Below are 21,493 nucleotides of genomic sequence, written 5' to 3' on the forward strand. Positions count from 1 at the left end.
AGGTCTGCAGAGAGCAAATAGCTTTCATAGAAGGCTGAAGGTTCATGTAGCCATTGATCTTAGTGATGCCAAGGGCCTGAACGTTTTTAAAATATAAATATTTAAAATATGTTCACAGGTTTTTAAAAAAAATAAAAAAGAAAAGAAAAACTCAACAATTATCCTCAGAGTCATTGAATTTCAAATTAACTAAAAGGTCTTTAACTCCCATTACAGTCAAAGTCTCACTCCAATGAGATTTTACACAACAGGAGAAGCTATTGGTAATTAGCTGCTCTTGTCTCAGTCTCCAAACAAAGGAAAAAAACTGATTACTTGTAATTTAACTTCAAATTTGCTCACAAGCAAACACAAGTGCAAAACTTCACAGTAAAAGAATTGTAGAGGTTCTGAATGCGCTCAGATTCAATTATCAGCTACAAATGCTATTATTTTGCTTCCTTTCCAGAGTCAATTGTGAATGTAAAGTATAGGTTAGCAAGCTATTGAACACTCCACAGTGAGAAGGGTAGCATAAGGGTTTATTTCCAAGCACTCAGACTCATTTTCCTGTAATTAGTACTTAAGAGTTTGAGTTATTTTTCCCTTCAGCAGCTCCTCTACTAAATGAAGTAGAATTTTAAAAATGAAACACTGCTTGTCTTTCAGCCATAGCATAATTCCATCTAAGTAATAAATTCTTTCCCACTGTGTGCTTAGCAATTACAATTCCTCACTGATACTATAACTCAACATGCTTGCTAATAAAACATAATCAGTATTTATCTAGTGCCAGAGGAATAAAACTTTTTTTACACTGCTGAAACGAAGCAGAAGTTAGCTGTTGTTAGAGATTATGAAACATACCCAGACAAGGAGCAACAGATTTCTTTTCACTGTTCCACAGTAGCCCAACATTCCAACTAGGATGAGGAAACAGCAGACTGCAATCATGACTGGATGGACCACAGGAAAGTAAGTCAAAACGACAGCCTCCTCCACCCTGAAACCATAAGCAAAATGGTATAATTACACTAAAACTACACAGAACAGAAATGTAAGATAACCACTAAAATGAAAAGTGTAGATTGAAAGATGTGTTATTTCCAATACCTTAGAAGTTTCACAGAAACTTTTTCTACGTGGTTTTGAATTCAAATGCTGTATTCAAGTACCAGAAGGTAACGTACAATCTGAAATCTCTTAAGGAAAAAGGCAAAGTACCTGTCCTGCACTTGTGGAGGGTGTAGCACAGAGGTCCCGTTCCACAAAAAGGGCACAGAAATGCTGCAATAATAAAACTATCAGAATTCTTAAATCTCTGGACAGAATAAAGTATTCAAAATGAAAATAGTTACACGTTGGTAAATGGCCAAAAATCAATCCCTGACAAAAGAAAGGCACAGGAACAGAACCAGGTTAAATCCGGATCTCCCCCATGTCATTACAATCAATGCCAGAAAAGTTTGCAAAAATACACCTTCCAAAAAAACCAATAATTACCTAAATTAAAGGTTTATTGAAATCCTAATTAGGAAACTTGCTACACAGAGCAAACAACATACACTTTAATCATTCACAGATTAATAGGTTTAAGGAAAGCTTTACCTTGTTTCTGCCGTTAAAGTGAGAACATTATTCAGGTAGTCTCTGATCCAAGCAGAAACACCTAATACACTGATGGACATCAACTGGAAAGAAAAGATGAAGTTATTTATCATGTATTTTAAAAAGCTGCAATATCATTTATAGTTAAGTAAAGGATTAATCATCAATAACATCTGTCATGCAATCATTTATCTGTCAAGGCAAAGCGCTGGACATCACATGGTCTCCAAAACTGTACTTCTAAATGCTTGCAGTTGGTTTATTGCCCACATTTAAGAAGCTACTAACAATTATTTTCTCTACCAGTATGGATAATTAATACCTGAAATACCTTCTCTTATGCCCTGTGGAGTGATGCCAGTGCTGGCTCAAGTCCTACCACTGAGCAAAGTACAACAGAAACAAAGGGAGAATTTATGGTGCTAAAACCAGTGACTCTTTCAGGGCTCAGAGATGACATTCATCTGTACAACACTTCATGTAAAGCTAGTAAAGAATAATTTGAAGCAACATCCACTGTATAATAGTGCTGATAAGAAGAGAAATCCTGTGGTTAAATTTGGATGAATCTGATCCCCTCTTTCAGGTAAAGCCATAGTATGACCACTATTTCTTAGTCTCCTGAACTGTAAAATGACAATACAATTCACTGCTTTTGGCTTACACTGTAAAACCTAGGTCAATTAAGTGTTCAGTGCCTGACTGTCAGGCTTTAGAGAGCCACAAATCCACAACACTTCATCAGTACTGCTCCAAAGGAAAGACTGAATCAATCCAGAACAGCCACCACCTTGATAGAGCTAAGTTTTTTGTCAAATTATGCTAAGTTGCACCCAGCACACCTTGCATCTACCAGTAGAGGCTCTTGTCTCTTAGTTTTCTTCATCAAGAATACCTGAAGGATGTGGTATCACCTTGACAGCACTGTTGCTTGTACAATGCTGAAAGCAGAGGTCCTGCTGAAGGACATGGCATTCTTCACCATACTAGTCCATGTATTTTACAGTGGGTAATGCTATCATAGGTCTGGAATCAGCAGCTAGGTAAGTCAGTGCTTCTTTCCTCCTAGAGGACAGACACCACAGCAATGTTTCTGTGTTCTTAGGACCAGAAGGTGCTCACAAACACTGCATTTCCTCCTTCATGCACCAGCCACAGCACTAAGCTTCAAGCAGAGAGATCCTGCTGTGAACCCCTTCAAGGAAAGAAGGAAACTGCTAAGCTTTCCTACAAAATGGAGCAAATTTAGAGTTACTGATAATACTACTGTCTACTTTTCAAACCATTTCAGAGAATTCTGCTGCTTTATTACACTCAGAGGGGAACCTGGACACAGCACAAATACCACTCTCACATTGGTGCTTACATCTGAACTGTAGTTCAGGGACTGAACCTGGCAGATTCAAGATTTCACTGCCTAGCTGAGGGATGGAGCTCTGAGCATGACGGCTCTTCTCAATGCTGCTTTCAGGCACTGTATAGGTGTATGCTTGAAACACCCCAGCAGGGTGTCCAAGTGGGCCAATGCCATCCTGGCCTGTACCAGAAAGAGTGCTGCCAGCAGGAACAGGGAAGTGATCGTCTGTCTGTACTCAGCCCTGGTGAGGTTGCACCTCGAGTACTGTGCTCAGTTTTGGACCACTCACTATAAGAAAGACATCAAGGCATCAGTGTGATCAGAGAAGGGCAGCAAATGAGGGGTCTGGAGCACAAGTCTTATGAGAAGCAGCTGAGGGAGTTGGGATTGTTTAGTCTGGAGGAGGTTCAGGGGAGACCTTTTTGCACAACTACTGAAAGGAGGTTGTGGTGAGGTGGGGGCCAGCCTCTTCTCCCATGTAACTAGGAATAGACTGGAAGGAATGGCCTTAAGTTACATAAGGGGACACTCAGGCTGGACATTAGGAAATACTTCTCTGAGAAAATGGTCAGGCTGCCCACAGAGGTGGTGGAGTCACTGTCCCTAGAGGTGTTCAAGAAACATCTAGATGCTGTACTGAGGGACGTGGTTTAGTGGGAAATATTGGTGATAGATGGGCAGTTGGACTGAATCTTAGAGGTCTTTTCCAACCTTGGTCGCTCTATGATTACCAGGCTTACCTACTGCTTCTAAAATCAGTGAGAAGTGCCAGTCTCCTATGTTACCTTCAATGGTTACAGCTAACTTCCCACGTGCCTTCAGACTTCCTTAAATTTGTCATAAAGAACTAACCAGCTGGCTCAAGCCTAATGAATAAGGAAGGTTCTTCTATGCCCTTACTGGCTCTTCACAATACTCTGCCTTCGCTTGCAGCTGCTCACAGCAGACTCTTCTGCATTGAATATTTCATCAGAAGTCCCACTTGCTACTGCAGTGCTTCATTCCCCTTTATAGAACTGAAGCACAAAGTACAGGTGCTGCCAGTGAGAACCCCAGCTGCTCAGTGTGCTTCAAGCACAGTCAGGAAAGCTTGCTACAAATCTACTACACAGATGTGCATCAGGGCCCATTTCCTTTAAGCTTTGTGGAATCTATTTTGGTTGTTAAAACAGTATTTTCTGTTCTGTTTAATTGATAATGCAGGAAGCTGTAAGAGGAGATAAATAATGACCATCATTCCCTTCTAGCTGAACTCCTAAACAACAACAATCTCCTTGGAAAAAGGTATCAGGCAAGTATTACAGAAGCAATACAGATCATGTTTCTAACACAAGGAGAGGAAAAGAAGACTACAAACACGTAGCACACCTTCTTATGGTTAAAAAGCAATAGAAAACATTTTATACCCTCCCTAAAACGTCTGCCAGTACATCCACAGAAAGATGAAATTAATTTGGTACAAAGCAATACCAGCCAAATAAAAATGCTGGATGTAAACTACACGCAAGAAAATTTCTCCCGTAACCACAGTAGGAACTAAGCTATAGGTCACCTTTCCTGTGCTCAGAACAATCACACTGCTTCTTCAGGAATTACTGACTTCTACTCTTACAGCGCATGCATAGTATTAAAGTTTTAATCCAACATCACTCAAAATACCTGAGCACAATGCTACAGTGATGTTACACGTGGATTCCTGACCAACACTCTTCCGCCAAGTGGATACAGCCTATGAGACACATCTTTAGGCCTTCTTCAAAGCAAGGTCCGAGTTGCCTTATTTCTCTGAATAACCTGAAAGGCAGACTTCTTGGGCACATTGGATTCATATCCATGTGAACATGTCAAATCAGGGTAGCAATTTGGTATGGCTCAGAAGCAACATGCAAATACTCAAGAAGCTTCTATTTAATAAGGAGTCACACAGTTGGGTAAACCAAGAGAATACATAAAAGCAATTCAGCAACAGACATTACAAAAGGCATGTTTTACTGCATATAACCCAGCAAGTGTTCGGTAGTTCATAACTACAAGAAGGAAAAAAGCCACATCCTTTCTAAATAGCAAAGTCAGCCTCTGGGCAGGAAAACCATGCAGGACAAAAAGTGTGTTTGCAACACCAGACTGCCCCACAGTATCAACTGGTGTTGATGTTTAGTTCAGCGACAAAAGATTATCAAGCATTAGCTCATACTCATCAATCCTCCTGACAGCTCACTCCCTCCACAGTCATAGGAGAATGGCAACAAGGAGCACGACTCACATCCTCAAATCCCACAGCCCACAGCTCATGACTCAGTGCACTGCTTCACAGCATGGATGCTGCTAAGCATCTTCAAGTGCCATCTGAAATCAAGGAGGCTCAAAGCACCAACTGCTTTACAACACTTAAGTTAGAGACAGATCTTCAGCTGAAAATGCAGGGAATGTATGGACATCAGCAGTGCAATTCTGTCCATGTGCTTAATGCAGGCAGGAACACCACCACTGCCTCCGGTGAGCACCCAAACCTACCAGAAACTACTAATTCTCTGCAACACTGCTTTCAAGGAGTCATAGGCATGATCCTCATTATAGCTTTCGTTGGTTCATCTGGAGGCAGAACAAAAGGTGGCCTATAAAACTGGCAGCTGCTTCACAACTAATTTAAAAGCAAAATACAGACCAGTTAAAAAGCTGGATCAAGCAACTTGATAGAAGGACAAAAGTTTACGAGAAACAGAAATACCAAAATAATTTTCATCACATTAGCAGCAGTTACATCATTTAATCAAAAAGTTTTCATCTGAGCTTCTCTGATGACAGCCAGTCTGCTATGCTGTAAACACAATATGTGACTAGGCAGTAAAACATTTTTATTTGTTGCAGCTGGCTGCACAGGTCACTAGGGGTTTCATTCTAAGCCATCACAACATGTTATTTAGCCACCAACATGATACAGAAGAGTTTGTCTGCTGTCATATTCTATTTTAAATATATTTTCATCCTGAGTAAACAAAGATAATAAATTATATTTTAATATAGTGCAATATGAAGATCACACAGTCAAATACTACATTTCCAAACCAGTCCACAGGGTAAAGTTTTCAAAGCTACTAAACATTCCTCAGAAAATTCAAAATGCTATGAATGGTCATTTCCAGGCATAGTTTAAGTTATCTTTGAAAGTCATTCCCATCAGTTCTGTATTAAAATAATTTATTATCCATTAAGTATACACTTCAAGCCCTTATTGTAACTGTCTTACTCACAGTATCTTTGGGGTAATGCCGACACTGGGAAAAAAATCAGTCTGTGTTTCCATTCATAAACAAACAGGAATTCTAGTCTTTGGGGGAGCAAAACACTGCTGTAGCTATTTGCACACCTGCTTTTATTCTCTCATCACCTTTTTACATTCAAGCATTCTAACACTGTAGTTTTCGTCAGTGGAATGTGCTGTGCTCATTTGAGAGCAGGGTTTTTCTGCTAAGGTAAGGTTAAAATTATCTTCCACAGTAAAAATCACATGGTTCTTTGTATCAAAACAGATGGGGTAAACAACTTTAGGCCAAGCCCTGGGATCCATACAAAATGCTGAACAGTGGCACCACAAAGTAATTTCCTTAACAGAAATAAATTTGCAGCTCCAAGGAAATTAATTGCCAGATATGGCAGCATTCAGCAAAATAAGTCTTTAAATTTTAGAGAAGGAGTAATTCTTGAGAAATTTTTCCAGTTAGAATTGATTCTGGTAACCTGAGTTATGACTTCTACCCATGGGGGCAGGGAAGAATCACTGCAAGGTCATGAACAGAACATGTTGCAATGCTTTCACAGGATTTTCACAATTAGGTTCAATATTCAGATCCCTGGACAAACACAGATGACTCAGATCCCTGGACAAACAAGCAGCCACGTTTTTTTCAGGGAGGGAAGGGTATAAGAGTTGGGGACAGAGGGACAAGAGTCTCATTTTTTCTCTACAACCTGGCAAAAGCGTTCAAATTTTTACAGAAAGAATCATGGCCTATAAAAAAGGAAAAATTCCCTATTCCCTTCTAATGCACGTTTTCTTTTAAGGACACACCAACATTTAGTTTTAGCTAAGGTCCCTGTAGAAGGTTATGCCTTGGTCCCCTCCCACTTGCAAGCAGCTGAAGCATGTGCTTATTTGCACTATGAATGCAGGTTTGCTTGCACAGCTGCAGCTGTGAGTTAACAACCTGATCCAGGCTTGGCATGAGCTGGAACTCGCACACTTTGCAATCAGGCAACTGCTGGAGCAGGAACAGCCTGCTTAAGGGTTGCTTTCCCAAGGAAAGCAAGCGAGCCCTCCAACAATTGACTGCGTGAGGATCCTACAACACCACAGCAAAAAGAAATGTGAAATAAGAGATCAAATATGTGAACAGGTTTAGGTACAGTTAATCTAAAAGCAGGCTATTCCACGACCAGAGCCAGCTCGCATACAGGTGAATTAAAGAGCAAAAGGGGCTAAGAAAGTGCATCACTGTTTGTACCCTCTCTGTGAATGTCCATTCACTGAACTTCTGGCTAGGACAAGCATTCCCACTCCTCAAACCACCATTCCTCAAAAGAAGAAAGTAACCACATCACCTCAAAGAGAGCTTTTGCCTTTGGGGAGGCATTTTTTGCTGTTTGCATGGGTAGTTTGTAGCAATACACAGAGCTCAAACATCCACCATCAATACAATACACCTTCACGTGCATACAACACACTCTTAATTTTACTTCTGTGCTTGTTTTCATCATGGACAGCAGTCCATCTCTCTTGTACAAACGTTTAAACTCAGAGTACATAAACAGAAAACAGATACATGAATAATCATATACATTTCCAGCAATCCATAGGATCTGCTTATCAGTTGGTTCAAGGAATATCACTTAATTTCTTTGTTTTGCACACAAATACCCACCAGCACAAGAATTACTCAAATAAGTACAATGCCCTGTATATTTTACTTAAATCACAGATGTCTATAACACTGTATGAAATTAAACTGTTCCCTGTACCTTGGGATTCTCCCACTGATTCCTGAATGTCAGTTAAGAAACATTGAACATAATTTCTAATGTTAGGGTGAAGTCTGGGTGTATTTTTTTCCTTCTGTCATCACCACTTCTATTAAGGGACTGTATTGTTGAAACTCACCAATTCACTGTCAGTGTTCCATGAGGAATGAGCCCTCTCACCTATGAATTCAGGTGAGATGAAAGGTTACACAGAGGTAGATACGAAGCTGAAAAATGGCTGAACTCTGCTTTTCTTTGGTGTAAGTCTTCAGTTACTACATCTACATTGCAGTCTCTAAAAGCAGAATATAATGGACTAGCACAAACACCATGATTACATTGCTACAGGTACCCAGCTAGGTACTCTTACTGTATTCACTCTAAGTGTCTTCAGATGCTGCAAGCATGAGAGTCAGTTGGATGGCAGCAGAAACACAACCCCTAGTCAGGATCTGAATCTGGGGGGAAGATAGACTCATTTCTTTATTGGGTCACATAAAATGCAAAAAATAAAAATAATTACAAGATTGAACACATACATTTGAGGTCAGAAAAAAGACACATTTGAGATTAAAAAAAGAAGGAAATAATATCTCTCCTTCCAATCATTCTTAGTGCTTCTTTGTACAGTGTTAACATTCCCTTGCTGTATTTTCTCAGGTGAAACACATAACCAAAACTAGACAATATAAGTGTGCAAAATATTCATAACAAAGGGAAAACTAACTGAAAGCTTGCTTAATTTTTCATTTTACCTGATTTCTGATTCACAAGCACAAATTTGAGGTAGACTTAAAACAATTCACACTGTCAGCCAGGAGGGCTTACTGGCTGCAATCACATAGCCTGGATTAGATGGTACTGCTACATAGGAGCTAGCAGCATGAGGGAAGGTTCAGGCACCACTCTATGGAAACAGCATTTCCCCGGGGCAGATATACCTCATAGAGCATGGCAACATCCCTGACTCCATTCAACACACGGTAACACTGTGACTCATCTGTGAAAGAGAAGACTACTACCTAAGATAGAATCACCTGCAGCTTACAATTTTGATTTGCCCAAGCCAGAGTCACTCTCAATTACAACAGACACAACAGTAGCTGCTCCTTCCTTCTACACATGCTCACCAAAGACAAAAGAAAAAAAAAGCTGGCAGTTTTCTCAAGATAGAAAGTCCATACAGACTTTTTCCTGCATTTCAGATATATATATATTTTTTTTAATATGAGAAAATGTGAGTAATTTGGCAAAGCAACTGTGCTGCTTTTACTTGCATTTAGTAGCACTACTTAGTTCACCAATTTAGACAATATTTTTTCAAAGGAACCTGTGTGTCTGAGCTGCCAAGAAAAGTAAAACAAGTCAGTACCTCTCCAAGCTGCTGCTTTGCTTAATCTTCCACTAGTGTAGTCAGGACACTGAATTTTTTCCAGTACTCAACACTGTTTTCTATTTCCTGTTCTAGCGCAACCATGAAGGCCACTGTCCTTAGACAATCTCCAGTGTTAACATGTGTACCTTTACTACTGGCTGCTCACCTTCTGTGATTGAAGACTACCTCTAATACCAAGCTAAGGTCTCTCCACCTTACTGGACTGCAAAGAAAGCTGAAGGGGAAGAAACTGCAGCAAACTGCAGAATAACTGGCGTTATTACAAAACACAGTGAGGAGGATTTGTAACAGAACAAGTTAGGAAGCTCTCAAAACAAACAAGGATGCTCACATTAAATCCATGACTGCTACTAAGCTGGAGTGTCAGGAGTTTGCTGATCTAGGAGAGCCTCAGAAGCAAAGACCCTTGTAGTGATCAGATCATCAGATCTATTACCACAGTCAGTCACTAGAACACTGACAACATTTTTATTCCCACTTCAGAAGAAAATACCTACAGCAAGTCGCAGTTTTGGTAATGCCAATCCATTCACATCCAGACAACATCCTTCCACCCCACTCACACACACACGTATCACCCCGCTGACTCTTCCAAATCACTGTTCATTAGGCAAGCCCTATACAAAGCTCACCTTCCAAAGACAAAGCATGCAGTTGTACAACTGCCTCGTTATACTCTGGAGAAGCTACAAGTGTCACAGCACAGTGACTGATGAAGTTCTCTCACTTCTCTCCTTGCAAGGGGCTTTGACAGTAACCAAATTACAAAGACACCAGCGTGTTACAGCAGCCATCCACACAGGAAGATTTTCAGCAAGACTGATGGTCAGACTAGTCAGTTCCATTATGCATAACACCTCCTTAAGGAACTTCACTTGTCTGCCCTCACCAGGCTGGCAGGGACAAAAGCTGGAATCCTTTACACAAGTTGCACACAGGATACATTTGAAAATTACTCTAGATGTTCCCCCCTCAGAGACAGATAATCAAGCAGCACTGGACACAGCATCTACAGGGTCTCTTACAGGTTTTTTCTGGGCTTCAAATGTTAGAGGTCAGCAGAGTTGAGGCTCTATTTTCTTCTTCTTGGGGGAGAAACCAAGCCTGTTTGCACAATACACGGCTGGACTGGTGACTGGACAACCAGAAATAAACAAGGAGAAAAGGTCACTGCATTCTGGTTGGGATCCTTAATCAAGCCCTGATTTTAAAAAGTCAACACACACTATTTGTACATCTTCAATGTTTTCAGACAGAGGTTGATAACTGATAGCAAACAGACACATTGACAACTGGCTTACTGTTGTTTGGAGGCTACAGCCCTTCAGAAAGAATGAAGAAGGAGTTGTTGTAAAACCCTCCAAGAACAAATTTAAAGAGAATTAACACACATGCTCCCAAAACTGAGCTCTCTGCACACCCCAGAAAGCGACACTGCTCTCATCTATTTTAAGTATGCTGCTATTGTGTTTATCTGTTAAAGCAGAGCATACCACACTCTCAGCTCAGGAGGAATGCGGCTGCACATTTCCAGGAGCTGATCTAATCTAAACTCCCTGCCATCCAGTCCATAGTCTGAGCTGGTATTTATCAAACTAAATGCTAACATAAGCAACATTACAAGCTAAAGCTTTCCAACTGGAAGACTAGGGGTGAAGAGAAACAGCTCCCACCCACACACAGGCAAGCAAGCACCTGCTGCCCAGGGAACTTTTCCATGAGAATTTTTTGCCCAGCGGGTTCATACTCTTATGCTCAGAAAAGTCAGTGGTAGCACTCCCACTGATCCCAGGGGGAGAAAAATCTGCTTCGACAGAGAAAGATATGAGACATTTCACTACAATAAGCAATGAGTAACAGATTTGTATTTAGTTGTTAAATACATATCCAAACAGGATCAGATAGGAAGCAGAAAGAGGTTTTCACATGCACACGCCTCCAAAGAACCTGATTTAACTGTAATCGCCCACCTACCATTCATCCTATTTCTCCCTACACAATTATGGCACTCATTTTTCATTATTTTGTTTTATTCTGAGTCAAACAGTTGCATACATTGGCTTTTTAAAATGAAGGGAATCAGCTCCAAACACACTGGCCAATTTTAATCTTTAGTTCAGCCTTTAACTCTATACACATTACAGAAAACAGTTTTATTCTACTTAACATCTGCAATGCAAGTTACATACTGATATTGGCATTTATTATTCAATTACATATTCACATGCTTTGACATGTGCTTTGTGAATATAGACCTTGTTTAGCCGCTTGGGTGTTACTTTCAGAGTCCTGTCCTCAGCTATGAAGATTAAATTTAGATATTTTTCATATTCTTGTCTTGTAAAAAATCATGAAAAGTTGCCATTTAATTCTCCAGCACTTCTTGTCATATTGTTATAGACTCAAAAGATCCCTTTCCTATATTATTAAGAAAGAAAAAAAAAGTCACACTTCCTATTCAGGGGTGACCTGAGACATCATCACTCAAAAGGCAAACAGAAAAATCTAAAGAATGAGAAATTATTTCTAGCTATAAGTGCTTTAAAGAAAATCCTGAATGATTAATTATGAATAGACAAGGCTAACAGCAGCATGTTATGGATTTAGTTGCTGTTAGTCCACTGCCAAGCTGAGAAGTACTCTGAAGTTCTGTGCCTTAGCTCCACAACAGAAAAAACACAAGAACAAAACAACAAAAAGCTGGAAGGAGCAACAGAACTTAATTCAAGCAAAGAAGGCAAACACTTAAATTTCCCAAATGAGCCAGCATACACCCTCCCACACAAGTACTTCTCCTATCTCCACTTCTGCTTGTTTCTGCACTGTTTTCCTCTCTACACCTGTTCCCTGCTCACTGCACTGTCTCTTCATTTGTCCAGCCTCAGCCGCCTTACATTTATGACACTGCCACCAAAGAATGGCAGCATAACCTCACATATCACCTATCGACCACACAAAGGGCTGCTTCTGCCTACAAAAAACACCCCTAAGTACTAAATCTGATGAAGCACTAAGCACTGAGCAGGGAGGGAAAGAGAAAAGTGGAGTTAAGGGTTCAAGCTGCTTTAGAGGGTGAGTGAAAACTGACAAGGCCAGCTCAAGGCAGCAATCTGGAACCTGGATGAAAGCAGCAAGAATGCAAACTGGAGGACAGGATGCTCCCAGCCACATGGACACCCACCAATCCAACTCTAGCAGCACGTGCTTAAAACTCAGGAGTTGAACCCAGGCAACCTTCACCTTAATCAAATACAAGTTTAGGGATTTTCTAAGATATCCAATGAAGAACGAATTACACATACTTTTTAACCTCCATCAAACACAATATGCAAAGCTACATAGTTTCAACAGGATCTCATTTTGCCCCAGTGACATTTAACAATTTTCTCTCATTCATATGACACTCTCCACTTTGTTTTCAGTAATCTTCATTTTTTACTTCACTTTGAGCCAACCTACACATGCTGCCTGCATCACACAAACATGCAGCACCTCTCAAATCAGTACTTGCCAATTGGTGTGGGATGTCATGCCCCTTACTTGTTCTTTTTCCTATACATAGCCAGCACAAATCTTAATTACATGGGTGAAGCAGGCTTCATTTGGTGTGTGTGGACTGTGAGGAATCTGCATCATGCAGTTTGTCTGGAGCCATGAAAAGTTTGGGAGCCAGAGCTGATCACACCTACTTAGGTTTGGGAGCTGGAAGCCTTACTGCTGTAATTACAGCTATGACTGAAATACTGAAAGCAAAAGAAAGCAATCATTCCAGGCCCTGCCTGCCAAGTTTGGATCCAGTCCCCAAGAGCACAATGATGAGTTGGGATAAGGCCTCTGCAGGGCAACTCAGTGCTCAGATACCTCTGAGGGCTGAGTTCAGTCCGGGTCAAGGGATGCTCTGACACTCACACAGTGAGGAAGCCACGACACTCCTGAGTGTTTCTCTCTCTGCACAAACTCATACATTACAGGTGCACAAATTCACGTGTGTATTTATAACATGAAGCCAGCGCCACGCTAATGTCATTTATAAGTTTCCAAACGCTTTTCTTTAAGGCGAGCCCTCCTGGCCAGGGGTGCACCAAGAGACACCAAGGGGCCTCTTTCCCCTCCCTGCTCCCGCAGCTGCTGGTGCGGGGGCACCGCCGGGGCCGGGTCGCTCCGCGGCCGCCACTTGCTCGGACTCACCCAGAAGAGGAGGTTGAGGGCGTAGAGCAGGCAGCGCAGGCACCTCACCGAGTCCTCCCTGGCCATGGCGAGCCCCCGCGGGAGACAGCCCCATTCCCTCACCACATCCTCGCTGCCGAGGCCGGGCAGCCAGCGCCCTGCGGGGAAAGGCAGACAGGGCCGGGGGAGCCCGGTGAGACGCGCGCCGATGGCACAGGTGGCGGCACAGCCAAGGCAAGGTTCGCCCGGCCCGGCCCGGGAGGGACGCGCTGTCCGGGCGGGCGGGGACAGCGGCGCTGAGCGCCTCTCACTCACTTGCGCCGGCGAGGACTCATCGGGGCCGGGCAGCGCAGCGCGGAGCCGCGGCGCCCATTCACGCCGGGCGCAGACGGAAACCTCCCCGCGGCCGCCGCCGTCCCCGCCCGCAGCGCTCCGCAGAGCACGGCGGCGGCCAGCGCCACTGCGCATGCGCGCCCGCCCGTGCCCGCGCCCGCAGGGTCCTAGCGCCGCTGGGCAAGGGGATGGGGGCTCATCGGGCTCAGAGGTGCTGTGCGCCCACACAGAGGGCAACAGGGGAGAAATGGACTTGTCACCGAACCTACGCGTTGTGGAAACCGTGGCACCGAAGCGGAAGTGGCAATTCGGAGCGCCCCCAACCTTCCGTGGGAAAGAGCTTGCGTTAGACGCCGCAGAGCGCTCCCTGCCTCCGCGGGTTTGGCTGTCAGGATGCTGGGCAAAACCCAGGAGGTGCATCCCCAAAACGCCCTCCCTTCTGCCTGGCCCCTGCTGGAAACCCACGTTTGGCCTGGAGCTGCCTCTCTTCTTCACGAGAGAGGGGAGATTTTGAGCAATTGCCTTAAACGAGAGCAGAAATATACCAAAACCTCCTCCTGTGGTATTTTGGCCCAAAGTGGCAAATCAGCTCACAGAACAGCTGTGGCTTTTTTTTTTCCTTTTTTTTTCTTTTTTTATAGGGTTTTTGGTTTTCATTTGTTGTTTTGTTTTGGTTTTTTGCAAGATTTAATAGACATTTCACAAGATTTCAGCACTGTTACGTCAGAAATGAAACTTGACTGAAAGCAAACCCGAATGTGACCATTAGCAGCCCGGTGCCCCTTCCCCATCCCCACGCAGCAAAATGCTCTCTGGGGTGAAAAGAGAGAACCGCCCTTGGCATGGCTCCTGTGCTTTTTCAGTGGTTATAAAGATATTGGCTTAATGTTAACAATCCCAGAGGCCATCTGAATCACAACACTCAGATTTTTGTGGAGTAAAGGAGTAAAGCAGCAAAATCAGAAATGCAGCCATGTTGAAGATTCAGGAGCTGGATAAAAGCTGCAGTTTTCAGGCAAAACATCTATTGATCAGATCCATAATCTCTGTAGTATTTACAGATCCCACAGCTAAGCTGGAAAAAGTCATTCTCGCTCTGAAGTCTGCTAAAGTACGTGTACATCTTGTAGTTATTGTGAATTCTTACTGAGATCCACATTGTTTCAACTCATATATACAACCATCTTTTAAAAGGAGTATTTCCAGTTTGAAACACAGTTAAACACAGATTAGCAAATAATTTTTTACATATACAAATGTTTTGCAGCACAACTCACACAGAAATCATAAGAATATACACTGAGAAATGTGTCTTAACTAGCAGAGGAAAATTGTCTTCCACCCACATTACATAAAAACTGATAGAACAGCTGCTAGTGAAAACTGGAAAAGAGGAAAAGATGTTTAATGAGCAAAATCTAACTGCTGTGAGGCCAAAGAAAAACCCGCTTCCTCAAGTACTGGAAACACGATTTGAGAAAATCCATGAAGTGCAGACGGATCAGGGCTTATCACTGGGACTGACTGTGTAATCCTACTAAAGCTTCACCGATTTCATTTCATTAGTATTGAATCAGGATGGAGAGCATCTTCACGTGTTCATCCCTCCTTAAAGCAGAATGGTTATGGATGCTTACCAGGAAGCAGTGATTTTATGCCAGATTTGGACAAGTGAGCACAACTAGTTGAAAATACTAGGAACCATTGCATGGATGAAGTCTGTGAAGATTCTTTTTCCTTCAGCTGTGCTAAGCTGTGTGCTTTTAGTGTTAGTTTGATCCTCTTTTCTGGAACAAAGACTCCTCCAGGAAGTGTGTTATGCCACAATGTTAGTCTTCAGTGGATGTTGCTAGTTCTTTACCTAAATAAGGCAAACAGAGCTAAGACAGATAATTTTTAAAGGTGACATTGCTCATTCATTGTGCTGTTTACATACCGTTCATTCCTTTTATTGCTGAAGACTTTTCATGAAGAGTCAGTGAAACTGATCTTGAGCAGGTATGGAATTTTCAGTGAACCAAAGCTGGAAAACAGAAATAGTGTCAATGTACAACTGAGAACCAGCCTTGGCTGGGGATAATGCAGTCTGTTACAAACCAGATAAAAAATAATTGAGGTAACGTTTGCATTCTTAGTTGTCCCATGGGAAAAAAAAGAATTAACTAAGCCACAAGGTTTTATAAAAAATGCACTTCAAGAACATTCAATGACCTTAGACTCAGTGATTTTTCTTTAAACCTGTCTAAAATATTTAGTGAGAAGTTGTCTTACTAGTTTCTGGCATCTTTGGCTTGTAGCAGAATTATTCCCAGTGCACAAGGAGTTTGGGAAAAGGAAGATCAGTCTGTGAGATGTCTTATTGAAAATCCCGCTAAAATGATGCTTCAGTGGTTTCTCTCTGAATTCACTTTTCTGGGGGGGATTTGGTCATATGATGCTCTCAGACTAACTTTATGTCTACTTAAAATTCTAGTACAGTAACTCCTTCACAAAAATAAAGAGGAGCACATAGTTAGTTAAAGAAATATTCTGCCTTTTAGCTGTTAACAAGATCATTATTTGACCTGTAGAGATGGTGCTGAAAACCTAAATAAAACAGGTCCTATTTGGGAACGTCTGCCAAATGCTAAGAGGAAGGTCCCTTTGGAACAGTGCTTTTACCAGTTTGTCATACTTTGTGAACTTTCCGTGATGTCAACACTGGGAAAGAAATACAGTGAAAGTTCCCATGCATTCAAACAGTAACTAAACTGGAAGTACTAGCTGACCACCTAAAAAAATCCAGGAAGCAACTATGCTAATTCAATACATGCCTTCTTTACCCTTTAAACTGATAAAATCAGATTTTATTTAGGGCAATAAACGTGATGCTGTTTACAAACATAAATATAATGCCAAAGCTCTTTTTAATTTATTTAAAGTGAGAGTTGTACGTTATCGAGTAATGGTTCTTTAATGTGTAGCGAAGAGATAAGCAATGGGACTGCTGAAGCTTCACCATTTGGTATTGACTACTTGGATTCTCTAGAGTCTAATAAAATATAAATTCAAAAGCTTTTTCCATGACAAAGCATTCACAATGCCTTTGCAATATAAATTCTGTAGTCTCAAATGAAATGTTCATGGTAGAGCCTTTCAATGGCAGAGGAGGGGATGGAAATGTCAATGAATCTAATAATCTTCTCACAGTTAACTGACAATTTTAATTTAATGTATGTAAACAGTATCTGTAAGCTAGCTCCTCTCTTTCTAATGTGTTTGAAATTGTCTAGCAGGTTCAAAAGCTACTAAAAAAGTATTGACTGAGAGACATATGTCTGCATAAATACTCCAGGATGATCTCATAAGCCCTTCTTCATCAGGAAAACAGATTAGATATTAAGAGTAGATATTAAGACACACCCATTCAGCACATAGTCACAAGTGTCTTTAATTTAAACTACATGAAAAGCCTGATCAACTGGAATGGCATTGCACATGCATGTAAATTTATAGGTGATAATTGCCTGATACTAGATGGCAAGAAATTTAATCACTGAAAATGAAATGAGTTCAAGTGATACCCTTTTATATGCTGCCATAACATTTAAAATCACTCAGATGAGTTCCAGACTGAGGAACATATACATAGGTGTACTTTGAACTGTGCAACTAAATTCTATGCTGTATTTACCCATGTTACGCTACCCAGATAGAAAAATTGCTCATGCACAGATTTATGAGTAAGAAATCTAAGATAGAATAGTCTTTGACAGCACCAGAGCAATTTTTATTAATTAATTTTAATGTATTTCTTCTAGCCACACTCTAGCCCACATAGCCTCTTGCCCAGGGACTTCCTCATTTTCTAGTTTAGCAACTTTCAATGGCTTCATTAACTGAAATAACACCTCAGCAGGTTGTTTCTTTGGGGGAAAAAATATCTTATATTTTTATTATCCTATTAATTAATTATCCTATATTTCTACTTCTTCCCTCTCTGTCTCTGGTCCAGGCCACCAGTGTCACACTAGAAGCAACCCTAGGCCCTCTTTGGCTGGGAATCAATTTCCTCTTCCATTCTTCCAGTGGCAACAGTGACAAGGCACACAATCTTCCTCTTCATGCCAGCAAAACTCAATGAAACATACAAGATAAAATTCATACATGGCATGTTCTGAGAAGCAACCAAAGAGTTACAGCAATCACAGTGTATCTCAGGATCCATGAGCATGGATTCTGCAGAGACAGGTTATCTGGAACGAAACAAGAGAGCAGAAGGAAGTAAGAACATTTAAAATATGGGAACCACATACCATACAGCAGCTGGAAAAATGAAAAATGAGAAGATTCAAAATTGCTTTTAATACTGTATAAGTGAAAAATAACTCACATTTGTCAGCCTTTATTTACTTTATACATTTTATGAAAGAGCATAAAAATGCATAGAAATCTGCATGTCAGGCAAATGACGTGAGAACCAAATTCAGCTGGAAAAATATGTCCTTGATATCAAAAGTAACATGTTAGAAATAATACAAATGGTATATCCAATAACCAGAAACAGATGAATCTTGCTCTGTGATTTCTAGGTCAAGAATCTTGAGATGTATTCCACAAGCCAAAAGGCCAGAGTCCTTGGAAGAGGTGTTTATCAACTCATCAAGAGTTAACTCCCTATTAGGGCAGTTTAGAAATCACACACATTGAGAAAACATGCATAGCCAGTGAGAGATGGAAGGCTGCTACCACAGCAAGTGGTAGTGGAAGTTTTTAAGAAGACATGAAAAATTAGTTTCTTAGATGCAAGCAAGAAAATATCATATGGTCATGAAGCTATATGTCGTAGAGCTTGGAAAGTAGAATGTATATTAAAAAACAACCAAACAAAAAGCAAAACAAAAAAAACAAACAGTACTCTTTAGAGAAACTCCCCAACAAAATACAGTGTTGTATTGTTTTATCTTTGCCACAGAAGGAATTCCTTAGGAGGATCCCAGGAGTCCTCCCAGTGTCAGATCTTTATTGTCTTACTCCTTTCTCTACAGGCAGTGGATTTCTGTTTAACAGAAAAATCTTGCTTGCATTCCAAGACGTAGTTTGAAAACTGTAATGCTTTCTAGTGGCTTTTCTTCAATATATGGTGTCTGGTGTTATAATGGGAGTCACAGAGCCTTCTGCTGAAAGTTTTGTTCTAGTTATATTCCATGAGAAGTTCAACATCTGTAGCTTCTCCAGCAACGAGAAAAGGCACAGTGATCTTCAGAGTCCTGTTTATCATAATCTGCTCTTCCTCTTCAGGAGTAGCATGAGATTTTACACTAGCAAAGAACACATTTTAACATCTGTGATGCACCAGTGGCATTGCCACTGGTTAGTGGCAATAATCAATCAAGTTACTGATGCTATGTGATATCAGAAAGTACTGTTGGAGAAGTGAAATATAAGGATAGTATCATCAATAGACAGTAGCTGCATTGGAGAACTTGAGCTGAACTCCACTGCAGAGTCATATTTTTCCCAGGCAGTTATTTTGTTCTCTATTTTCATTACCCATCTTCATATCTAATATGCTGATTTGCAGAAATGTTTTAACATTCCCAAATGTATCTGAAACTACAGGGAACTGCCTCTTGAAAATATTATATGTTACCTATTGTGAGCTACTTGGATAAGCCTAAAGTCTCAGATACCATTGTTTTAGAGCCTTCCCTGTTGGAAGGTGGGGATGATAACATTTATTTCAGGAAAATGTGGAGAGTATTGTTTGGAAAGCATATATGTGCTTTGAAAGTCACAGAACAGGCCAGTAGGAAATTTATGTCCGTCCTCACAGATGAGACTGAATAGTGGAAAGTAAATTGACCACATGCTGAGTGAAGCTGGATGAATAACTAAAATGTTCATTCTCTGCACATAAAGAAGCAGAAGTCAGGGGGCAAAAATATATATATTATTGTATAACTAAGAAAACGTACTAGAGTCGACAGAGTGAAATCTGGTATTGCAAAGTGGATGAAGAGTACTTCAGTAATGAAAAATTTCCTTATGTATTTACAGAGAAGGTAGAAGTCTTTCCCTTCTTCCCCTTTGTTTTAGCTTCTTCTTTTCTTTTCTTTTCTTTTCTTTTCTTTTCTTTTCTTTTCTTTTCTTTTCTTTTCTTTTCTTTTCTTTTCTTTTCTTTTCTTTTCTTTTCTTTTCTTTTCTTTTCTTTTCTTTTCTTTTCTTTTCTTTTCTTTTCTTTTCTTTTCTTTTCTTTTCTTTTCTCTTCTCTTCTCTTCTCTTCTCTTCTCTTCTCTTCTCTTCTCTTCTCTTCTCTTCTCTTCTCTTCTCTTCTCTTCTCTTCTCTTCTCTTCTCTTCTCTTCTCTTCTCTTCTCTTCTCTTCTCTTCTCTTCTCTTCTCTTCTCTTCTCTTCTCTTCTCTTCTCTTCTCTTCTCTTCTCTTCTCTTCTCTTCTCTTCTCTTCTCTTCTCTTCTCTTCTCTTCTCTTCTCTTCTCTTCCCTTCTCTTCCCTTCCCTTCCCTTCCCTTCCCTTCCCTTCCCTTCCCTTCCCTTCCCTTCCCTTCCCTTCCCTTCCCTTCCCTTCCCTTCCCTTCCCTTCCCTTCCCTTCCCTTCCCTTCCCTTCCCTTCCCTTCCCTTCCCTTCCCTTCCCTTCCCTTCCCTTCCCTTCCCTTCCCTTCCCTTCCCTTCCCTTCCCTTCCCTTCCCTTCCCTTCCCTTCCCTTCCCTTCCCTTCCCTTCCCTTCCCTTCCCTTCCCTTCCCTTCCCTTCCCTCCCCTCCCCCTCCCCTCCCCTCCCCTCCCCTCCCCTCCCCTCCCCTCCCCTCCCCTCCCCTCCCCTCCCCTCCCCTCCCCTCCCCTCCCCTCCCCTCCCCTCCCCTCCCCTCCCCTCCCCTCCCTCCCCTCCCCTCCCCTCCCCTCCCCTCTCCCCCCCTCCTTGGTGTTAGAAGACAGAGATTTTTACTACATCTTTTTACCTCTGTCATATTATAATAGGACCTGTATAGGCCAAAGATGCAAGCCTGCTAATATACTTCTTATCTAAGTTTAAAAAAAATACAAAAAGACACGCCAAATCTTATGGTACCTCTCAAAGCATCATTTATTTTACTGGATAAATGGAATTGACAGGTGGAAGGTTTAAATTGCTCACATTTTGCAAACATGAAGAAGTTTCCATGTAGGAAAATTAGCTATGATCATGATAATCAGCAGCTAACTAGTTTTCTATAGAGTCAGAAACAGTCTCTTATGGGAGAGAGGATAGTTGTGACTCCCTGGCAATTTTTTCTTTCTATTTTCTGTGTATTATCTGACTATTATCTCCAGTAGGTTGGTTGTGCCCTCAATAAGAGCTCTCTGTGCTATGTAGTACTCAGCATGGGCTCTGGTTTTTCCCTAGACTGTCTATATGCGTGCTTCAAGACAAGCAGCCATACTGTATAAAAATACACAGCAGAACCATTGCACATTTTTCTCAGATGACCACACCTTGTTATATTCTCAAGTCTTTAGAGTTCTCAATTATTAATTCCAAAGATTAGCAGATGAGAATGTATGTCATTTATTAGTTAACAATCCCCCATAAAGATACTCTTTATAATAACTTTCATTAATTAGCATGTTTTTCAAGTGGGTTAATTGGCTGCTCATCATGTA

General features: G+C 41.2%; 1 protein-coding gene across 1 annotated transcript in view; it reads right to left on the reverse strand.

Annotated features, from left to right (window-relative positions):
• TSPAN12 (tetraspanin 12) overlaps positions 1-13,918 on the reverse strand; it is a 40,956-nt gene extending 27,038 nt beyond the window's left edge. Inside the window, exons 1-4 of the mRNA XM_065743517.1 lie at positions 13,839-13,918; positions 13,545-13,681; positions 1,588-1,670; positions 847-982 (exon numbers count right to left, since the gene is read on the reverse strand). Of these exons, the coding sequence (XP_065599589.1) occupies positions 847-982; positions 1,588-1,670; positions 13,545-13,610 (285 nt within the window). The 5' untranslated portion in view covers positions 13,611-13,681; positions 13,839-13,918. The remainder of the gene's footprint in view (positions 1-846; positions 983-1,587; positions 1,671-13,544; positions 13,682-13,838) is intronic.
• Between the last annotated feature and the right edge of the window lie 7,575 nt (positions 13,919-21,493).

Source organism: Cyrtonyx montezumae, unplaced genomic scaffold (assembly GCF_038088225.1).
Source record: "Cyrtonyx montezumae isolate F1298 unplaced genomic scaffold, pur_monq_1.0 scaffold_3, whole genome shotgun sequence".
Lineage (NCBI taxonomy): Eukaryota > Metazoa > Chordata > Aves > Galliformes > Odontophoridae > Cyrtonyx > Cyrtonyx montezumae.